Raw genomic sequence first — 17461 nt, 5'->3', positions numbered from 1 at the left:
AGGAAAGATTTCCTGTGTCGTTCAGTGGTGCTTTTCGGTAATCTCAGTCTCTCACTGAACGTGCTCCTGTGACTGACCAGCATGTCATGGAGTGGGTGGGAGGTGTTATCCAACATTGTCTTTATCTTGGACAACATCCGCCTCTCCGACACCACCTTGAGGGAGTCCAGCTCCATCCCCACAACATTACTGGCCTTACGGATTAGTTTATCGAGTCTGTTGGCATTTATATTATAATATAAAATATATTAATGAACCCTGTTCACTACAGTCTGCTTAACAATATAAGTAAAGATATTAGACATAAGCAAAACACAGAGAACAATTTTAGAATAACATCAATATGAGATCATTTCAGTGGAATAGGAGAAAGCAATCCCATAGTTGATCTGGTTTAACCTTTTATGCCTTACACTTTAACTCTATCATTACAATTTAAGTGGAAATTAAACACAGCAGTAGCAGGTAACTTTTCAAGCACACTGTGCCACACAAACAGGTCTGGAGTGCAGATAATGAAACAATAGAGGTAAAAACCTTGACACATTGCAAAAATGGTCAACCAAACTCTTCAACAATTTTTCCACTGTATGTGAAAAACACATGTACAGGGTTTTTTAGGTGTGGTTTGAGATGTAAAGGGCGGGACTAATGATAGTCATCTCTCCAGCAGTGCATATAAAGCTGCACTTGTTCCCCCCTCACAATGCAGAGGTACTGCTACACTGTTCTTCATCACGGCCATGGCTTTCTGCAAACTTCTGCTAACTGTGTTGGTACTGCTCCACAACAGTGGTGGTGAGAGAGAAAAATGCTGAACCTTAATTTCCCAACTCCAGAGCCCAGATTTCAGAGTGCAGCCTCGATAGACTGATGCTCTAATGTTTATCATCCATTCTGAGCAAAATAGCAAACAGCTCTTACTTTGATGGGATTTAATTTTCTTAGATGCCTCAAACTTACATCCAGCATTTTGTTTGTTTTTCAGGTCTACTGGGAAATGAAGTGAGGAGCTCCATCATTGGTGCAGAGGATGCCAAAAAGGAAAGTTGGCCATGGATGGTTCACCTCCACATGACATCTAATGATTTGAAAATGGTGAAATGGGGCTGCGGCGGCACCATCATTGCAAAGCAGTGGGTGCTGACTTCTGCACAGTGCGTGGCTAAGTAAGTCTGTGTGTGTTTGCAGAAACGTGTCTCATTATTTTTATGAACATCCTCCAGAGCAGTCATAACAAAAAAGCTTCACACTGCATGTGAGTATTTTGGGGGAATAATTACTCATAGGGACCTTTACTGCTGGCCAATAAAGACAAAATCATTTCAGGACACTTTCCCACTCGCCTAACTTGTCAGACCTTGAGGCCTCAGTCAGTATTTAAATACACCATATGCACATTTCAGCATTTTAAGCTGTGTTTTTAGTGAGTAGCTGCATATTTACAGACCCAGCAGACACTGCATCAAGTCCAAACTAATGTAATGTTTACTCCACTGCAGCTCCTTTTCTTTTAGTCCCTGCCAACTATGAAAAAACATATGTAGTCTTTTAAACTGCTGAATGCACCAGTGTCCACAAAACCCATGTGTAGTGTTGTTTTGTTGAAGGCTTGGTCATTCCAAAATACATGAGACTTAATGTGTGTGTTTCTCTTGTCATGCAGTCCTGATTATCGTCGATCGTTCGTTGTTGTCGGCGCATATCAGCTGCAAAAGGCAGCTCACCGTTACATGGGTATAGCCAATATTGTTCAATACCAAGACCTGGGCAACGGCAACAAAAATGACATTGCTCTGATCAAGCTGAAGAAACCGATTACATTTTCAAAAGATGTTGCACCAGTGGCTCTGCCTGACAAGGATGACACCTTTGGTCCATCATCTGAGTGCTGGATCACTGGCTGGGGGGAAGTGGGAAATGGTGGTAAGTTAAGCACAGAAAGTAGGCTTTAAAGTATACATGCTGTATCAAGGCAGGCTCACATTGTACTCCATTGTAATTATCCATACCGTCACCAATAAAACAGATGTTTATAACGTGCGCATACACTTTGCATGCCAAAGCACTTTACAAATAAGAAACATCACTGAGGAGCTAAATCATTGTCAGAAGTTTTATTAATTTGAAAAGTGATTTGAAAATGAAATTCCAAATGTTTATATTGAATAGAGTGTGTATAGAAAAAAAAAAGAATTCTTTTATTTGGACTGAATTATTCGTTTTCATTGATAATGTTTCGTTTTTTTGTTTTTTTGTTTGTTTTTCACTTATTTTTTTTCTTCTTCAGTTTCAGACTTTTGAGCCCGTTGTGTGTTGTGGGCGTGTACAAAAAGGAGGGGCGGGGCACATACAAATGATTGACAGCTCCAGTTTTACCCCAGCAACAGAGAATATTGTTTTCTGATTGGCTGGGCTGAGCTGAGCTATAAACTGGAGATGAATCGAAGACTCGACCTCAAATTCTATACATTATTTTCAAATTTGAATCCCCCACTGTAATAGAGTGAATTGTTGCCCCCAGTGGTAAAATACAGAAGTGCTTGTTACAGGGCTAGTTCTTGGTTGACCAACATATAACAAAAAAAAGGTAGCTTGTGCACCGCTAAGAAAAACAACAAGTTTGTGTGTGATATCCTGCTGTTCAATAAAGCACGTATTCACGTCCTTCTGTCCTGATATTTTCGAAGAGCCTAATCCAGAATATCACACCCACCTTAATACATCTATAATTTCAGTGTATATCAATATGGTCCATCACAGGCTCATCAGAAACCGTATGTCTTTATTGTTCGGCTAGTGCTGGCAACATTCATTGAAGGAGCGCCATCTTTAACCAAAGGGCTCATTTTTAACTTTTAACGAACACGACACAGGAGCTGTCAATCATTAGTTTATGCCCCGCCCTTTGATACATGCCCACAGCACAAAATCAAAGTCAAAAGTCTGAAGCAGAAAAAAAAGACCTGAAATATGAAAAACGGGTTTGAAACAAAATTTTTTGATTTATAATAAAATAAAGAAATAGAAGCCAAACCCCCTGAAACTATAAAAACAAAAAAAGATTTGCTTGAAAAAATAATTCATTCAATATAATAGTTTTCATTTAGTGTTTGAAAGACATTTTTTAATTTGTTAAATACCAAAATGTAAAATTTCTATTTCAAATCACTTTTTCAAATAAAACTGATTTAGCTCCAAACCGTCACTTCCATACTTTTCCTGTGTGTCCATGCAGTACCACTGCCTGATCCAAAAACCCTTCAACAGCTGAGCATTTCCATCATGCCTCGGAGTACCTGTAACGAGACATATCCTCAGATAGCCCGTAATACACTTTGTGGTGCCAACAGGAAGGGAAGGGATGCCTGCAAAGTGAGTTTTATTTTATATGAGTTTTTTAAACTCTTTTTTTGCATTTAATTGAATAGATGATTATACCTTTGAAAACACTTGATTTATCACACATGAAGTACTTTAGTTTCACTCAACTGAAGTCACTTGACAGCTGTAGTTACTAGTTACTTTTTAGTGTATAATTGAATCTGCTGTGTTTTAAATGAGACCTAAACAGGAACAAAAAGGCCACACTAATCAGTGTTGTGTGTTTCATTTCCACAGGGAAACTATGGTGGTCCCCTGGTGTGTCGTAAAGGGGAGAAATTTGTGCAGGTGGGAATCATGAGTCATGGGAGTCCTGGCAGTTGTGGCCTCCCCAACCATCCTAGCGTCTATACTGAGGTTGCAAAGTATCTGACCTTCATAAATGATTACGTCCACTTGTCTGAGAAACCTTCAGCTTTCCTGTATTGCAAAGTCACTGCCTGTTAATGGAAGCTTACCCTGATTCAGTTGCCAGACTTCATTGCATTAAAGCATTACTTTTAGGTCCTTTTTGTAATTTGATGAATTCCTGTTCATGCTTTAATAAAAGACACTGATGACACCTGCACATCCATAGCAACACCTTCATCACGTACAGAGTTTCATTACTTGTGTGCTAATGTTTTGGTCTAATTTGTGGCATTTTAATAAGTCTATACAGTAACTTCACCTCAACCAGTGAAACCAGCAAAAATTGTACTGACTTGACATGTAAATATGTATATATATATATATAAATGTATGTATGTATTATTGTGTAAAGTCTTGACCAGCCCTTACTTTCTTCATATTTTGCTTCCAAGTAACTTAACTTTCTTGTCATTTTTTAAACTCTCTCAGCTTTCTGAAGATATTTTAAGGTTTTTCTTGAACACTGGCTTCTTTTTCACTCATTTTCAGTCCAGGCCTTATACCTGAACAGTTTTAGAGGCAAGTTTTGTTTGTTAAGCCGTCTGACACTGACCAATGATTCATTTCAAAAAGGCAACCAAACTAAAGTGAAATGTATACTTTTGACCCTGCCTCTGGTAGCTCATTCCCCAGACTGTCCAGTTTTGTAGGTTTTGTTGTCGTAACAAAAACAGAAGTGTCCATAGTAGAAAGAAAAACACATTCATTTATTGTTTATTGCTTAATTACTTTGTGTAATATGAATGTCCATAAATATGTTTTTTATCAGTAGGAAAAGCTGTAAAACTTATAAATATACAGTTAAAGGTGCAAACTGTATTCTTGTGCTTGTTTGTGGTGAGCAGCAGATCAAGCAAGGTAAGTATTATAAATGGCTTCAAGTGCAAATTCAGACACTCACATTAGGCAGATTAGACACACATATTTGTGTGTACACACTTTGAGCACAGCAGCCACAAATACTGATGTTCAAATCTATTGTTTGTAGTGAGGAGCCAGTCAGAGAAAGTTGCAGGTTATGCTCCTCTACCTTGTCAAAAAAAGGGAGCAGACATCCCTCTGGTGCTGATTTGTATTTTATTCTCATTTCTCACCTGCAGAACACTGAGAATCCACACTTTCCTGATCTTCACACAGCGCAGAGAGGATCGAGAGAGCAGTACACCAAGCTGGTACAGAGTCTGATACCTGAGGATGCAAACAAGAGACAAGTAGAGCTGCACACCCCAAACAATCTGCATGAAATCATTCATACTGAATATTCTCTGTAATGGATCACTGACCAGCGATACTGAGCTGCATGGGTCAGGAAAATATTGTGGAAGAACAGGAGTTCCATCTTACAGAGGGGGAAAAATATTCCTGGTTCAATATTCTCACAATATCACACAAAATTAGAGCCAAGTTTCACTTAACAGCATGCAGTGAGCTGAGTGTGCTGCTAGAGGGCATCAGAGGACTCACCAAACCCTGGTTGATGAAATACTCGGTTAAGTAGACCACTCCCAGTGGAAGCACGAACGTCCACAAGCCCTGCTCACAGAAATCAAGTTCAGTAACAGTTTGGCTGAACAGTTTCAGATCAAACAAGTAAACGGTGTACTTACTCTGATAACAAACAGTCTCTCTCTGAAACTGAGAGGCCCAGTGGGTTGGTCTTCTGTTACATTCAAGAGGAAGAGAACATTATTTCCCAACAAGCAGAACTTTAAAACGACAATTCATTCACATAAACTGTGAAGTTCCACAGCAGGAGATGAAGTCAGCAGCCTAATGTTCTCTGTCTTTGTTAAGTGTTAACAAACACTGCAGTTTCTCCTCAGTTTGCAAAAAGAAAGCTGTGATAACGTGGTCAGAAATTACAAATCATTGAAACAACGACTTGTACTTTATGCTGAATGAATTTCTGGGTACTAAATGATATGTATGCACATAGCAGCCTCTCACTGAGGCCACTGTAAAAGGTGACAACTATACAAACTTTTGAGGAGGAATAAGAACCAATTGCCAATACACTGAGTATTATTATCAGTCACATGAGCGACTCCGGCTACAATTTGGCCTCATGGATAAATGTAAAGCTGCTAGAATGCGCCAGAGCAACGCACTGCTACTTTCTTCTGTCCTGAGGAAAAAGAAGATTTGGTATCAGCTTTCAATCACATGACAGAGCCAAGAAAGAATCTGAATGGTCAAAACTGTCAATTGTCAAACTATGTAGAGCCAGATTTACTAAAGAGGCCCAGCGTCAGCTGAACAACCCAAAAGCCTGGACAGTGATTCCACATATGGTTTTATTGTGTATATATTTCCCTTTTAGAGCACAACATTATGAGAGGAGACAATTTAAATGAGTCACGCAGCCACGAGATACTTATGTTAGCAGATTGCATTAAATTTAACACTGAAATCATTCTGTCCTGATGAGGTCGTGACAGCTGCGAGATGCATCAGTTTATCTGGAACGAGAGAGGGAGATGTTATCATGACGAGTACGAGTGCAGCTCGAAGCCGGGAGAGTAGTGAGCGCACAGTGTAGCTCCTCAGCAACTAAGCCTCATTAACAATACAGATATTTTATTGTAACAGTACTGAAGTGAATTTAGCGTGGAGCAGTGAAAAGACAGAGATACACATTAACATGTTATTGTCTTTTGTTCATCACACAGCTTACACCCACACACCCACAGTCACCTATAACTGAACACACACACACATCTAGACAAAAACAAAAAAATTTCCAACTGTACCCTCATACACACAATAATAACATGGACCGAACCACCACTCACAACCACTAGCACTTTATATAACCACTGTAGAAATTAGCCACATATCTCACTGATCTAAACTGCACTACTGTAAATTCTGTACAGACAATCATTCTGTACGATAACAATTATAGTTCTACAACTGTTTATAACTTGTATAGTTTCATATTACTGTATAGGTCCAGAGCAGGTCCACTGCCGGTTCAGATAGAGGTAGAGGAGGTGGAGGTGGTCAACAAGTACAAGTACTTTGGTCTGTGGGTGGACAACAAACTGGACTGGTCATGCAACACAGAGCACCTGTATAAAAAAGCCCAAAGCTGACTGTACTTCCTCAGGAGGCTGAGGTCTTTTAACATCTGCGGGAAGCTCCTGAGGATGTTTTACCAGTCGGTGGTTCCTGGAGTACTTTTCTATGCTGTGGTGTGCTGGGGGAGCAAAAAAGCAAAGAAGGACTCATCCAGGCTGGAAAAAAATGATCAGGAAGGCTGGCTCTGTGGTCGGCATGAAGCTGGACACTCTGGTGACAGTGGCAGAGAAAAGGACACTAAAAAAATTGCTGGACATTATGGACAATGCTGGGCATCCTCTGCACACGACCATAAACAACCAGAGGAGTCTGTTCAGCGACAGGTTGCTTCTCCCAAAGACAAGAACCAACAGACTTAAAAACTCCTTTGTCCCACACGCCATCAGACTGTTTAACTCCTCTCTGGAGGAGAGGGAGGGGAAACAGGAGGACAAAGGAGGGGGGGGGGGCAACTAAGCTGTAGTGCCTTTTCACTGTGCAATACTTTTTGTTAATATCCAACGGTGCAATAGACTTCAATACTTGAAATGTGCCATTCCCTTGTATTATTATTCCTATTTATTCTATTTATCCCTTTTGTATACTCTTTATTTATATATGTCTCTGTATTTATATATGTGTATGGTATTCTGCTCACATTCTGTTACTTCTGTCAGTGCTGTGCTTTTGGAAACTGAATTTCTTGGAGGAACCCACCTGAGGGATTAATAAAGTTTTATCTAATCTAATCTAAAAGTTTGAATATTTATATCCTGTTCATATCCTGTACATAGCTTGTACACTCACTACAGCCTGTACATACTTATAGTTATAGCATATTCATAACATACCTTCATACCGTGTACATTGTAACATGCCTATAATAGACCCATTTTTGTAATATATCTATATTATTGCCAAAGCACTTCTGGATGGATGCAAACTGCATTTCATTGCCTTGTACTTGTGAGATGTGCAATGACAATAAAGTTGAATTCTATTCTATTGCACACTGAATTCAGCTTCATACTTGCAAACTCTAAATAACCTCAGCACCGTCTCCCAGTTAACCCTGCTCTCTTAATAAGCTGTCAAATTATTCCAGGAAACAGCAGTCTCAGCTTCCAAGACCCCAAATCAAAAAACTGTAAAAACCTGTCATAACACTGCATTTGTTTTGTTGGTGCATTACACGCTCCCTCATGGAAACAGTTCATTATCCACTTCTCTTAGCCCCGCTCAAGTTTGAACTGAATTGGCTACACTGTTGCTCAAAAATGAGCACATTAGAGTAAATTATCACACCCTTCACACACACTCTTCACTCTGCTGCCTTCTGGCAAAGACGTACTGGAGCATTCGGGCCCTCACTGCCAGACCGTGAAACTGTTTCTTCCCCCAAACGACTACTGAACACTCACACTGGACTGACACACACACACACACACACACACACACACACACACACACACACACACACACACACACACACACACACACACACACACAATCTCATACACACAAGTACGCACACCTTCATGCATCAAGCTACATTTTGCACAAAGCTCAGAGTTTTTTGCACAACCAACTGTCACTGATACACATTTCTATTGGACTGTTGTGTCTGTATCGTTCTGTTCTGTCTGGTGCTGCAATGTTTTTTGCAGTTTTTGTATACTTGCACTTTATGTAGTCCTGTGTTGATTGTCTGTTACATGTTATATATGTAGCACCATGGTCCTGGAGGAACATTGTCTCGCTTATTCTTTTTATAGGAATCTGTTGTGGAAAACACAGACACCTTTTATTTACATGTTAAAAACTACCATGCAGTAAGTGAGGGAGAGAGGAACATGCATAGTTTAAATGGAGGCAGTAAGAGAGTGAGGATGAAGCTGTGCACAGATGACTTTCTGCAAGTGAAACTAATGTTTGATCGTCAGTTATAGCTGATTAATATATGTACAATGTCAAAGAGGTCTGTTGTTGTTTAGACTTCAAATAAAATAATAAAATAATAAAGTGAGCCCTGTTATGCAATTTGCAATTTTAAAATTTGGGCTATAAACCTGCTGACTGACAGATTAATAACATTACTTCTACCTTCTTAGCTGAGGTAAATGAATGAGAGAAGATTAACAGGGGAGCACACAAAGAGGTTTATGGACACAAATTGGGAGAGTTGTGCTTTAAATACCTTTTCACTGTTTTCCATCTGAGCGACTCACATCTTCCCCTAGGTGATGACCTCCTTTTATCAATTTCAATAAAGATGTAGAATAGTGCGTTTCCTCTCACCATGTCAAACAGAAACTGACACATGTTGATGATCATCTGATTAGATAACAGCAAAGCAACGCTCTCGGATCTTTCAGGCGTGTCTATTGGGCAACAGTGTAAAGTCATCATTGTAAGAAAACGTGAGTCTCTGTGGACAAACTTCAAATGTAAATGATTTTATATCTTTATCATATTTGTTACATCTGCCTTTTTGTGCAAATTATTGCTTAAAATGTTAAAATTCATGTATTCTTACGGAAAAACAAAACTGGTGTCATGGAGGACTCAAACACTTACAGGAACTCATGTGTTCGTGTTCAGTTAGTAGATATATCAAACAATGAAACAGGGTTTGTCTTTACAGGATTTGGTCGCTGAACTTTATTTAAATTTCAGTTTATTGCTGATTTCATGCTACACCCTTCTAATGTGACATTTACCTGTGGTGGAGCTCTCGGGCTCCCCCTCGTCTGAACTGTCCAGAAGTTGCTGTCTGTCCTCAGAGACCAAAGCTGCATACTCAGTCTCCTTGGTCCTCCACTGAGGTAATGAAGGTGGACAAACCAGCAGGAAGAAATAGCTGGTAAAATTGTTGGGATGAAGAAGACGACAAATCATTTTGTCTGTAAGTTTCAGCTTCATTTATACGCAGTTTACAGGGAAAAAGTCTCAACAGGAAATACAAACTACATCCTGTCAATGTTTCATTTGACTGAAGTGAACTGGAGTCAACTGAACTCAATTAAAGTGACTATTTGGCCACCACTTCATCTCCACAGATGAAAGCATTGGGCTACCTACACCTTAGACCTACAGAAGCTTAATTCAAAATTGGACCCTTGTTAAGTCTCACTGTGGCATGCAAAACTCTAAAAATGATGAATGGACTAACTGTCTGAGCTTGGAGGGCAGCTTGGATGAGCCCTGAGTAAAGGATGGCTCCAATAAGACCAGCAGCACCAGTGCCTGAGCCCCAGCCTTCCAGACTTTATCTGCTGTGAGCCTAAGCTGTAAGCAGGATTACTGTTAGAAGGAAATTTGGCTGATTTTCTTGAAGGTACTATTAAAAAGCTCTGTCACTGTGGATCTTGATATTTAGAGTCAAGCGCCCAAACGACCTAACTTAATGGAAAACGTCTGATATCAAGAATATCAGATTGAATAGCGTAGGCCCCGCTAGCTGTTCCCCGGCAGACCCCAAGCAGCTGGGGAAAGAGGGCGGCTGGGTCACGGTGAGGAGGAAGCATAGTCCTAAACAGAAGCCCCAGGTACACCACCAACCCGTTCATGTGTCTAACCGTTTTTCCCCACTCGGTGACACACCCGCCGGGGGTCAAACTCTGGTAATTGGTGATTCTGTTCTCAGACATGTGAAGCTAGAGACACCGGCAACCATAGTCAATTGTCTTCCAGGGGCCAGAGCAGGCGACATTGAAGGAAATTTAAAACTGCTGGCTAAGGGTAAACGTAAATTCAGTAAAATCATAATTCACGTCGGCAGTAATGACACCCGGTTACGCCAATCGGAGGTCACTAAAATCAATATTGAATCGATGTGCAACTTTGCTAAAACAATGTCGGACTCTGTAGTTTTCTCTGGTGCCCTCCCCAATCAGACCAGGAGTGACATGTTTAGCCGCATGTTCTCCTTAAATTGCTGGCTGTCTGAGTGGTGTCCCAGAAACGATGTGGGCTTCATAGATAATTGGCAAACCTTCTGGAGGAAACCTGGTCTTGTTAGGAGAGACGGCATCCATCCCACTTTAGATGGAGCAGCTCTCATTTCTAGAAATATGGACAAATTTATTAAACCCCCCAAAATATGACTATCCAGAGTTGGGACCAGGAAGCAGAGTTGCAGTCTTACACGCCTCTCTGCAGCTTCTCTCCTCCTGCTACCCCCCCAAAAACCCATCTCCATAGAGACTGTGTCAGCTTCCAAAAAGACAAAAAACAAACTAAAAACCAGCAACAAACAACTTAAACATAAACAATTACAAAGAAAGAACAATACAGTATCCACATCTGAACCAAAGAGTAAAACAGTGAAATGTGGATTATTAAATATTAGGTCTCTCTCCTCCAAGTCTCTGTTAGTACATGACTTAATAATTGATCAACAAATTGATTTACTCTGTCTTACAGAAACCTGGTTGCAGCAGGATGATTATGTTAGTTTAAATGAATCAACACCCCCGAGTCATTCTAACTACCAGAAACCTCGAAGCACAGGCCGAGGGGGCGGTGTGGCAGCAATTTTTCACACCAGCCTATTAATTAATGAAAGACCAAGACAGACTTTTAATTCATTTGAAAGCCTGATGCTTAACATTGTCCACCCCAGCTGTGAAACTCAGAAACCAGTCTTACTTGTTATCATCTATCGTCCACCTGGGCCTTACACAGAGTTTCTGTCTGATTTCTCAGACTTTATATCTAATTTAGTTCTGAGCTCAAATAAAATAATTATTGTGGGTGATTTTAACATCCATGTAGATGCTAAAAATGACAGCCTCAACATGGCATTTAGTCTGTTATTAGACTCAATCGGCTTCTCTCAAAATGTAAAAGAACCCACCCACCACTTTAATCACACTCTAGATCTTGTTTTAACATATGGCATAGAAACTGAACATTTAACAGTGTTTCCTGAAAACCCTCTCCTGTCTGATCATTTCCTGATAACATTTACATTTACAATAATTGATTACACAGCGGTGGAGAGTAGATTTTATCAAAGTAGATGTCTTTCTGAAAGCGCTGTAACTAAGTTTAAGAATATAATCCACCCACTGTTATCATCTTCAATGCCCTGTACCAACACAGAGCAGAGCAGCTACCTGAACGCTACCCCAACAGAGGTCGATTATCTTGTTAATAATTTCACCTCCTCACTACGTACGACTCTGGATACTGTAGCTCCAGTGAAAACTAAGGTCTCTAATCAGAAGTACCTGACTCTGTGGTATAATTCTCAAACACGTACCCTAAAGCAGATGACTCGTAATCTGGAGAGGAAATGGCGTGTCACAAATTTAGAGGATCATCATTTAGCCTGGAGAAATAGTTTGCTGCTTTATAAGAAAGCCCTCCGCAAAGCCAGAACATCTTACTATTCATCACTGATTGAAGAAAATAAGAACAACCCCAGGTTTCTCTTCAGCACTGTAGCCAGGCTGACAAACAGTCAGAGCTCTGTTGAGCCAACCATCCCTTTAACGTTAACTAGTAATGACTTCATGAACTTCTTCACAAATAAAATTTTTATCATTAGAGAAAAAATTACCAGTAATCATCCCACAGATGTAATATTATCTACAGCTACTCTTAGTACCATTGATGTTAAGTTAGACTCTTTTTCTCCAATTGATCTTTCTGAGTTAACTTCAATAATTACTTCCTCCAAACCATCAACGTGTCTTTTAGACCCCATTCCTACAAAACTGCTCAAAGAAGTCCTGCCATTAATTAATTCTTCGATCTTAAATATGATCAACCTATCTCTAATAATCGGCTATGTACCACAGGCCTTCAAGCTGGCTGTAGTTAAACCTTTACTCAAAAAGCCATCTCTAGACCCAGCAGTCTTAGCTAATTATAGGCCAATCTCCAACCTTCCTTTCATATCAAAAATCCTTGAAAGAGTAGTTGTCAAACAGCTAACTGATCATCTGCAGAGGAATGGTTTATTTGAAGAGTTTCAGTCAGGTTTCAGAGCTCATCACAGCACAGAAACAGCTTTAGTGAAGGTTACAAATGATCTTCTTATGGCCTCTGACAGTGGACTCATCTCTGTGCTTGTCCTGCTAGACCTCAGTGCAGCGTTCGATACTGTCGACCATAATATCCTATTAGAGCGATTAGAACATGCTGTAGGTATTACAGGTACTGCACTGCAGTGGTTTGTATCATATCTATCTAATAGACTCCAATTTGTGCATGTAAATGGAGAGTCCTCTTCACACACTGAGGTTAATTATGGAGTTCCACAGGGTTCAGTGCTAGGACCAATTCTGTTTACATTATACATGCTTCCCTTAGGCAGCATCATTAGAAGACATAGCATACATTTTCACTGCTATGCAGATGACACCCAGCTCTATCTGTCCATGAAGCCAGATAACACACACCAATTAGTTAAACTGCAGGAATGTCTTAAAGACATAAAGACCTGGATGGCCGCTAACTTTCTGCTTCTTAATTCAGATAAAACTGAGGTTATTGTACTCGGCCCTGAAAATCTTAGAAATATGGTATCTAACCAGATTCATACTCTGGATGGCATTACCTTGGCCTCCAGTAACGCTGTGAGGAACCTTGGAGTCATTTTTGACCAGGACATGTCCTTCAACGCACATATTAAACAAATATGTAAGACTGCTTTCTTCCATTTGCGCAACATCTCTAAAATTAGAAATATCCTGTCTCAGAGTGAGCTGAAAAACTAGTTCATGCATTTATTACTTCCAGGCTGGACGACTGTAATTCATTATTATCAGGATGTCCAAAAAACTCACTGAAAAGCCTTCAGCTAATCCAAAATGCTGCAGCAAGAGTACTGACAGGGACTAGAAGGAGAGAGCATATTTCTCCTGTTTTGGCTTCCCTTCATTGGCTTCCTGTTAAGTCCAGAATTGAATTCAAAATCCTGCTCCTCACATACAAGGTCTTAAATAATCAGGCCCCATCTTATCTTAATGACCTTGTAGTACCATATCACCCTATTAGAGCACTTCGCTCTCGCTCTGCAGGCCTACTTGTTGTTCCTAGAGTATTTAAAAGTAGAATGGGAGGCAGAGCCTTCAGTTTTCAGGCCCCTCTTCTGTGGAACCAGCTTCCAGTTTGGATTCGGGAGACAGACACTATCTCTACTTTTAAGATTAGGCTTAAAACTTTCCTTTTTGCTAAAGCATATAGTTAGGGCTGGACCAGGTGACCCTGAATCCTCCCTTAGTTATGCTGCAATAGACGTAGGCTGCCGGGGGATTCCCAAGATGCATTGAGTTTTTCCTTTCCAGTCACCTTTCTCACTCACTATGTATTAATAGACCTCTCTGCATTGAATCATATCTGTTATTAACCTCTGTCTCTCTTCCGCAGCATGTCTTTTATCCTGTCTTCCTTCTCTCACCCCAACCGGTCGCAGCAGATGGCCCCGCCCCTCCCTGAGCCTGGTTCTGCCGGAGGTTTCTTCCTGTTAAAAGGGAGTTTTTCCTTCCCACTGTCGCCAAAGTGCTTGCTCATAGGGGGTCATATGATTGTTGGGTTTTTCTCTGTATCTATGAAGCGCCTTGAGGCGACTTTTGTTGTGATTTGGCGCTATATAAATAAAATTGAATTGAATTGAATTGAATAACTAAATAACTTTTTTTTGCAACCCTGTAGCAGTCCATCTGTTCTCTGCTAGGCGTCAGCACAGCCAGTCACTGAGGCCAGCTAAATTTGTGCTGCTGATGTCTTTAAATTATCTGAAAGGTCATATAACCTACTCTGTGGTGGAGAAAAATCTGCTGGTTTGTGGTTTTTTTTTTTTTTTTTTTTTTAGTGTGTAATTTATTAATGAGCAGGTGTGTGTGTCTGTGTGCACAGCTTATGGAGACAGCACTCCAACCTCTGCTTGCTTCTGGCTCTATAAAACACTATGATGCTCCAGAAACAAATGGGTGACATCAGGGAGAAAATGATGAATGGAAATTTGTGTAAAATTCATGCAAATTTTTTCATCATGCAGGAACTTAAAGATTGTGAAGAAAGTAGAATTTCAAAAGTGCAAACTTTACCCTATACTTTGTCACAGACCCAAGTCATTTAATCTGGACAAGCTCTGTTTGAATCTTCAATAAGAGAGCAGCAACTGAATCAGAATCGTGTTTATTGCCCATGTATATGTGCAAACACATACAAGAAATTTGGTTCCGGTAGATGGTGACTCCCAAGCACTGCAATGTAAATCACAACAATATGTAAACAACACAATAGACACACAAATTCAAAATTGGCAAAAAGAATGAGTGAAGAGTGTTTACCTGCTGAAAAATACTGTTAGAGAGAGGAAGGACAACTCTCCCAGTCCTGAGCTGATACTGGCAAAGATCACTCCTGCAAACACAGTGACAGAGAACGTGATCAGAATCAAAATATCATTTCCAGACTCACCTCTCTACTGTGTTATAAAATATTTCACTAGCTGGGCCCTTTACAGCCTATCAGGACATTTCTAGCAAGCAGGGGTCATCTTTGCATCTGGTATCCAGCTCTTCCAGTAGATCTGTGGTGCCAGTATCACTACTGCTTTAAATTAAATGTAAAATGCCAGTTTGGCCCCATATCAGCAAAAAGTCCACTCATCTTTAAAGGTTTACATGCATACACAGCCAGCAGGATTACTATAAAAACACTAGTACTAGTATCTACGGTGGCAGCCTTTAGTTTGGGGCTGGTATGTTTGGTGCCTTGGAGCCCCGTTTTTCTGCTGCATCACCTTTAGACTCAGCATTTCCTGAAAGCACTCCCTCATCCACTCTTTCACTGGTACTTTTCCAAACGACAAAGTGTTGGTCATCTTCAATTTGTGATTCCAAGTTAAATACAAACTAGTACACAGAAAAAGAGCAGGACAAACAGGGTCATTAAAATGGCTCCATAGCTCATCATGGGACATGCCGAAAATTCATCGAAGCATTATCGCTGTCCCGTAACCGACTGCTGATTCATATTAAACTGCCTACTTCTCATAAATTCTTTGATATGTGTATTTGACAGAAGCGTGAACTGGTACAATAAATGATTATTTATAGCAGCAGTAAAGCTCTATCAAGCTTCTGTGGAACAACCACAGATGCTCACAGTAGATAAGAAGAAATTAAACCGCAGCAAATAACTCAAAGTTTTATCTAATCCACCGTCTAAAAGCTCATCAGAGCCATATCAGACACCCTTAATGATAAAAGATCTGATCTGAATTATTAACAGATTGCTTTACCGAGAATACTCATCCACACAGCTGAGGAGAAGGACACCAGGAGGAAACTCGTTGCTGCCATGATGGCACAGAACAACACTCGAATGCTGGGAAAAAAGAACAGGAATTAACCAGGAAAGCTGGAAAGCACCATGACAGCGATGTTTTTATGCAGACAGCAAGAAGAACTGTTAACAACTGACTTCCTGACTATATCACACACAAAACATATAAAGTCCAATTTTTCTTTTCTTTTTCAGCTCTGATTAGTCAGCTGGGGCCACTGAAACCAGGCACAGCCATTAACCAAGTAGGTTTGTTTATTGCTCCAATTTCATATGTTTGGTCACTGCTAAGCTCTCATTCATAAACTTAACATCTTATATACATGAAAACATTAAAGCCAGACGAAAACAAATGGAGATCATTATTGCCAAAAGACATCACAGCAGCTTAGCAGCAGTACAAAAAGAGCACCAAAGGTGGGATTGAGTGGAAATAATATGCAAATAAAACAAAGTTCTTGTTGTTCTCTTCTTCTTTCTCTTTTTTTTAAACCAAACTCAAACCTCATGTTGCCAGTGGGGCTAAAATCCTGACACCTGATACAAACACACTACTGTAAAACAGGAAGGACGTCACAGTTTTTGTCATTTGCAAGTTTGTCAAAGAAACAACTATTTTTTTATTATCAGTGCAGTGAAATCAGCTCGTACCAATAATGTGAGTGATGATTGTTAGTTACTGTAAAAACACAGCAAGTGGAAACAAAGAACAGCAATCAAAGTAATAATTACCCATAAGGCATGTTGTGGATCACAAAGGGAGCAAACAGTTTGATGAAGAGTGTTGGTAGGATGTCAGCTAACAGCACAGCCTGCCAAGAAAAATGTAACAACTGAACATCTGTGGACACAAATGATACAGCTTTTAGTTTCTGCCACACCATCCATCCTTATGCCCTCCTTCACTACCATCCATCAATCTCTTCTGAGGTCTTCCTCTTGTCCTCTTTTCCGCTCATAAAAGCTGAGAAGTTCACTTAACCCTAAACATAGAACGACTTTGAAACGTGACCACTGCCAAACTACACTGCTCAAAAAATAAAGGGAACACTTGAGTCACACATTAGATCTCAATGAATGAGATTTTTAACTTGAGAATCTGAACTGGTAAAGTACATCATGCAGTTTATTGTGGAAAAATAAGATGTAACGATGGAAATGGAATCAGAGGAAACCAAAGACATCCTCTGCCTGGAACATGATGAGTATATGAGCTCTGGCAGCGCTCCTCATCACATGACAGTCCTGCTGCTGGGTTAGAGCTGTGCACTCTGAATAGACTGCAGGTACCTTCACTTAC

At 40.1% G+C, this 17461-nt stretch overlaps 3 protein-coding genes across 4 annotated transcripts; 1 reads left to right on the top strand and 2 right to left on the bottom strand.

Annotated features, from left to right (window-relative positions):
* The first annotated feature begins 719 nt into the window (after nt 1-719).
* LOC146389182 (tryptase-2-like) lies at nt 720-4083 on the top strand. Its single transcript, XM_084926900.1, has 5 exons — nt 720-798; nt 989-1169; nt 1667-1926; nt 3239-3375; nt 3622-4083. Exons 1-5 carry the CDS (start codon nt 744-746, stop codon nt 3829-3831), a joined length of 843 nt encoding a protein of 280 aa, XP_084783026.1. The 5' UTR covers nt 720-743; the 3' UTR covers nt 3832-4083.
* Nucleotides 1821-9960, bottom strand: LOC146389181 (battenin-like). Of its 2 annotated transcripts, XM_084926897.1 has the most exons (7): nt 9576-9960; nt 5403-5455; nt 5260-5328; nt 5079-5134; nt 4890-4983; nt 3218-3299; nt 1821-1903 (listed from the first exon to the last, which is right to left on the bottom strand). In XM_084926897.1, exons 1-6 carry the CDS (start codon nt 9775-9777, stop codon nt 3264-3266), a joined length of 510 nt encoding a protein of 169 aa, XP_084783023.1. In that variant the 5' UTR covers nt 9778-9960; the 3' UTR covers nt 1821-1903; nt 3218-3263. The 2 variants fall into 2 exon arrangements, with proteins under 2 accessions (XP_084783023.1, XP_084783022.1); XM_084926896.1 differs by lacking the exons at nt 1821-1903; nt 3218-3299 and having other exon boundaries at nt 4588-4983.
* A 4732-nt stretch (nt 9961-14692) lies between these two features.
* LOC146389180 (battenin-like) lies at nt 14693-17056 on the bottom strand. Its single transcript, XM_084926899.1, has 4 exons — nt 16894-17056; nt 16118-16203; nt 15162-15234; nt 14693-15074 (listed from the first exon to the last, which is right to left on the bottom strand). The coding sequence occupies exons 1-4, from the start codon at nt 17043-17045 to the stop codon at nt 14972-14974; spliced, it is 414 nt and encodes a 137-aa protein (XP_084783025.1). The 5' UTR covers nt 17046-17056; the 3' UTR covers nt 14693-14971.
* Nucleotides 17057-17461: the final 405 nt, after the last annotated feature.

This window comes from Perissodus microlepis, chromosome 4 (genome assembly GCF_051167445.1).
Source record: "Perissodus microlepis isolate ML-2025 ecotype Zambia chromosome 4, ASM5116744v1, whole genome shotgun sequence".
NCBI classification, from domain to species: Eukaryota; Metazoa; Chordata; class Actinopteri; order Cichliformes; family Cichlidae; genus Perissodus; species Perissodus microlepis.
This window is presented reverse-complemented; position numbering and strand designations above follow the sequence as displayed.

Coding starts and splice junctions, on each gene's coding strand:
- LOC146389182 (XM_084926900.1), top strand. CDS start 744: ATGGCTTTCTGCAAACTTCTGCTAACTGTGTTGGTACTGCTCCACAAC. Junction 799..988: donor ACTGCTCCACAACAGTGGTG/GTGAGAGAGAAA, acceptor TTTGTTTTTCAG/GTCTACTGGGAAATGAAGTG. Junction 1,170..1,666: donor TCTGCACAGTGCGTGGCTAA/GTAAGTCTGTGT, acceptor CTTGTCATGCAG/TCCTGATTATCGTCGATCGT.
- LOC146389181 (XM_084926896.1), bottom strand. CDS start 9,777: ATGAAGCTGAAACTTACAGACAAAATGATTTGTCGTCTTCTTCATCCC. Junction 5,329..5,402: donor AGAGACTGTTTGTTATCAGA/GTAAGTACACCG, acceptor TTCTGTGAGCAG/GGCTTGTGGACGTTCGTGCT. Junction 4,984..5,078: donor CATGCAGCTCAGTATCGCTG/GTCAGTGATCCA, acceptor TTGCATCCTCAG/GTATCAGACTCTGTACCAGC.
- LOC146389180 (XM_084926899.1), bottom strand. CDS start 17,045: ATGGTGTGGCAGAAACTAAAAGCTGTATCATTTGTGTCCACAGATGTT. Junction 16,204..16,893: donor ATCCACAACATGCCTTATGG/GTAATTATTACT, acceptor CTTTTTTCCCAG/CATTCGAGTGTTGTTCTGTG. Junction 15,235..16,117: donor TGTGTGGATGAGTATTCTCG/GTAAAGCAATCT, acceptor CTGTGTTTGCAG/GAGTGATCTTTGCCAGTATC.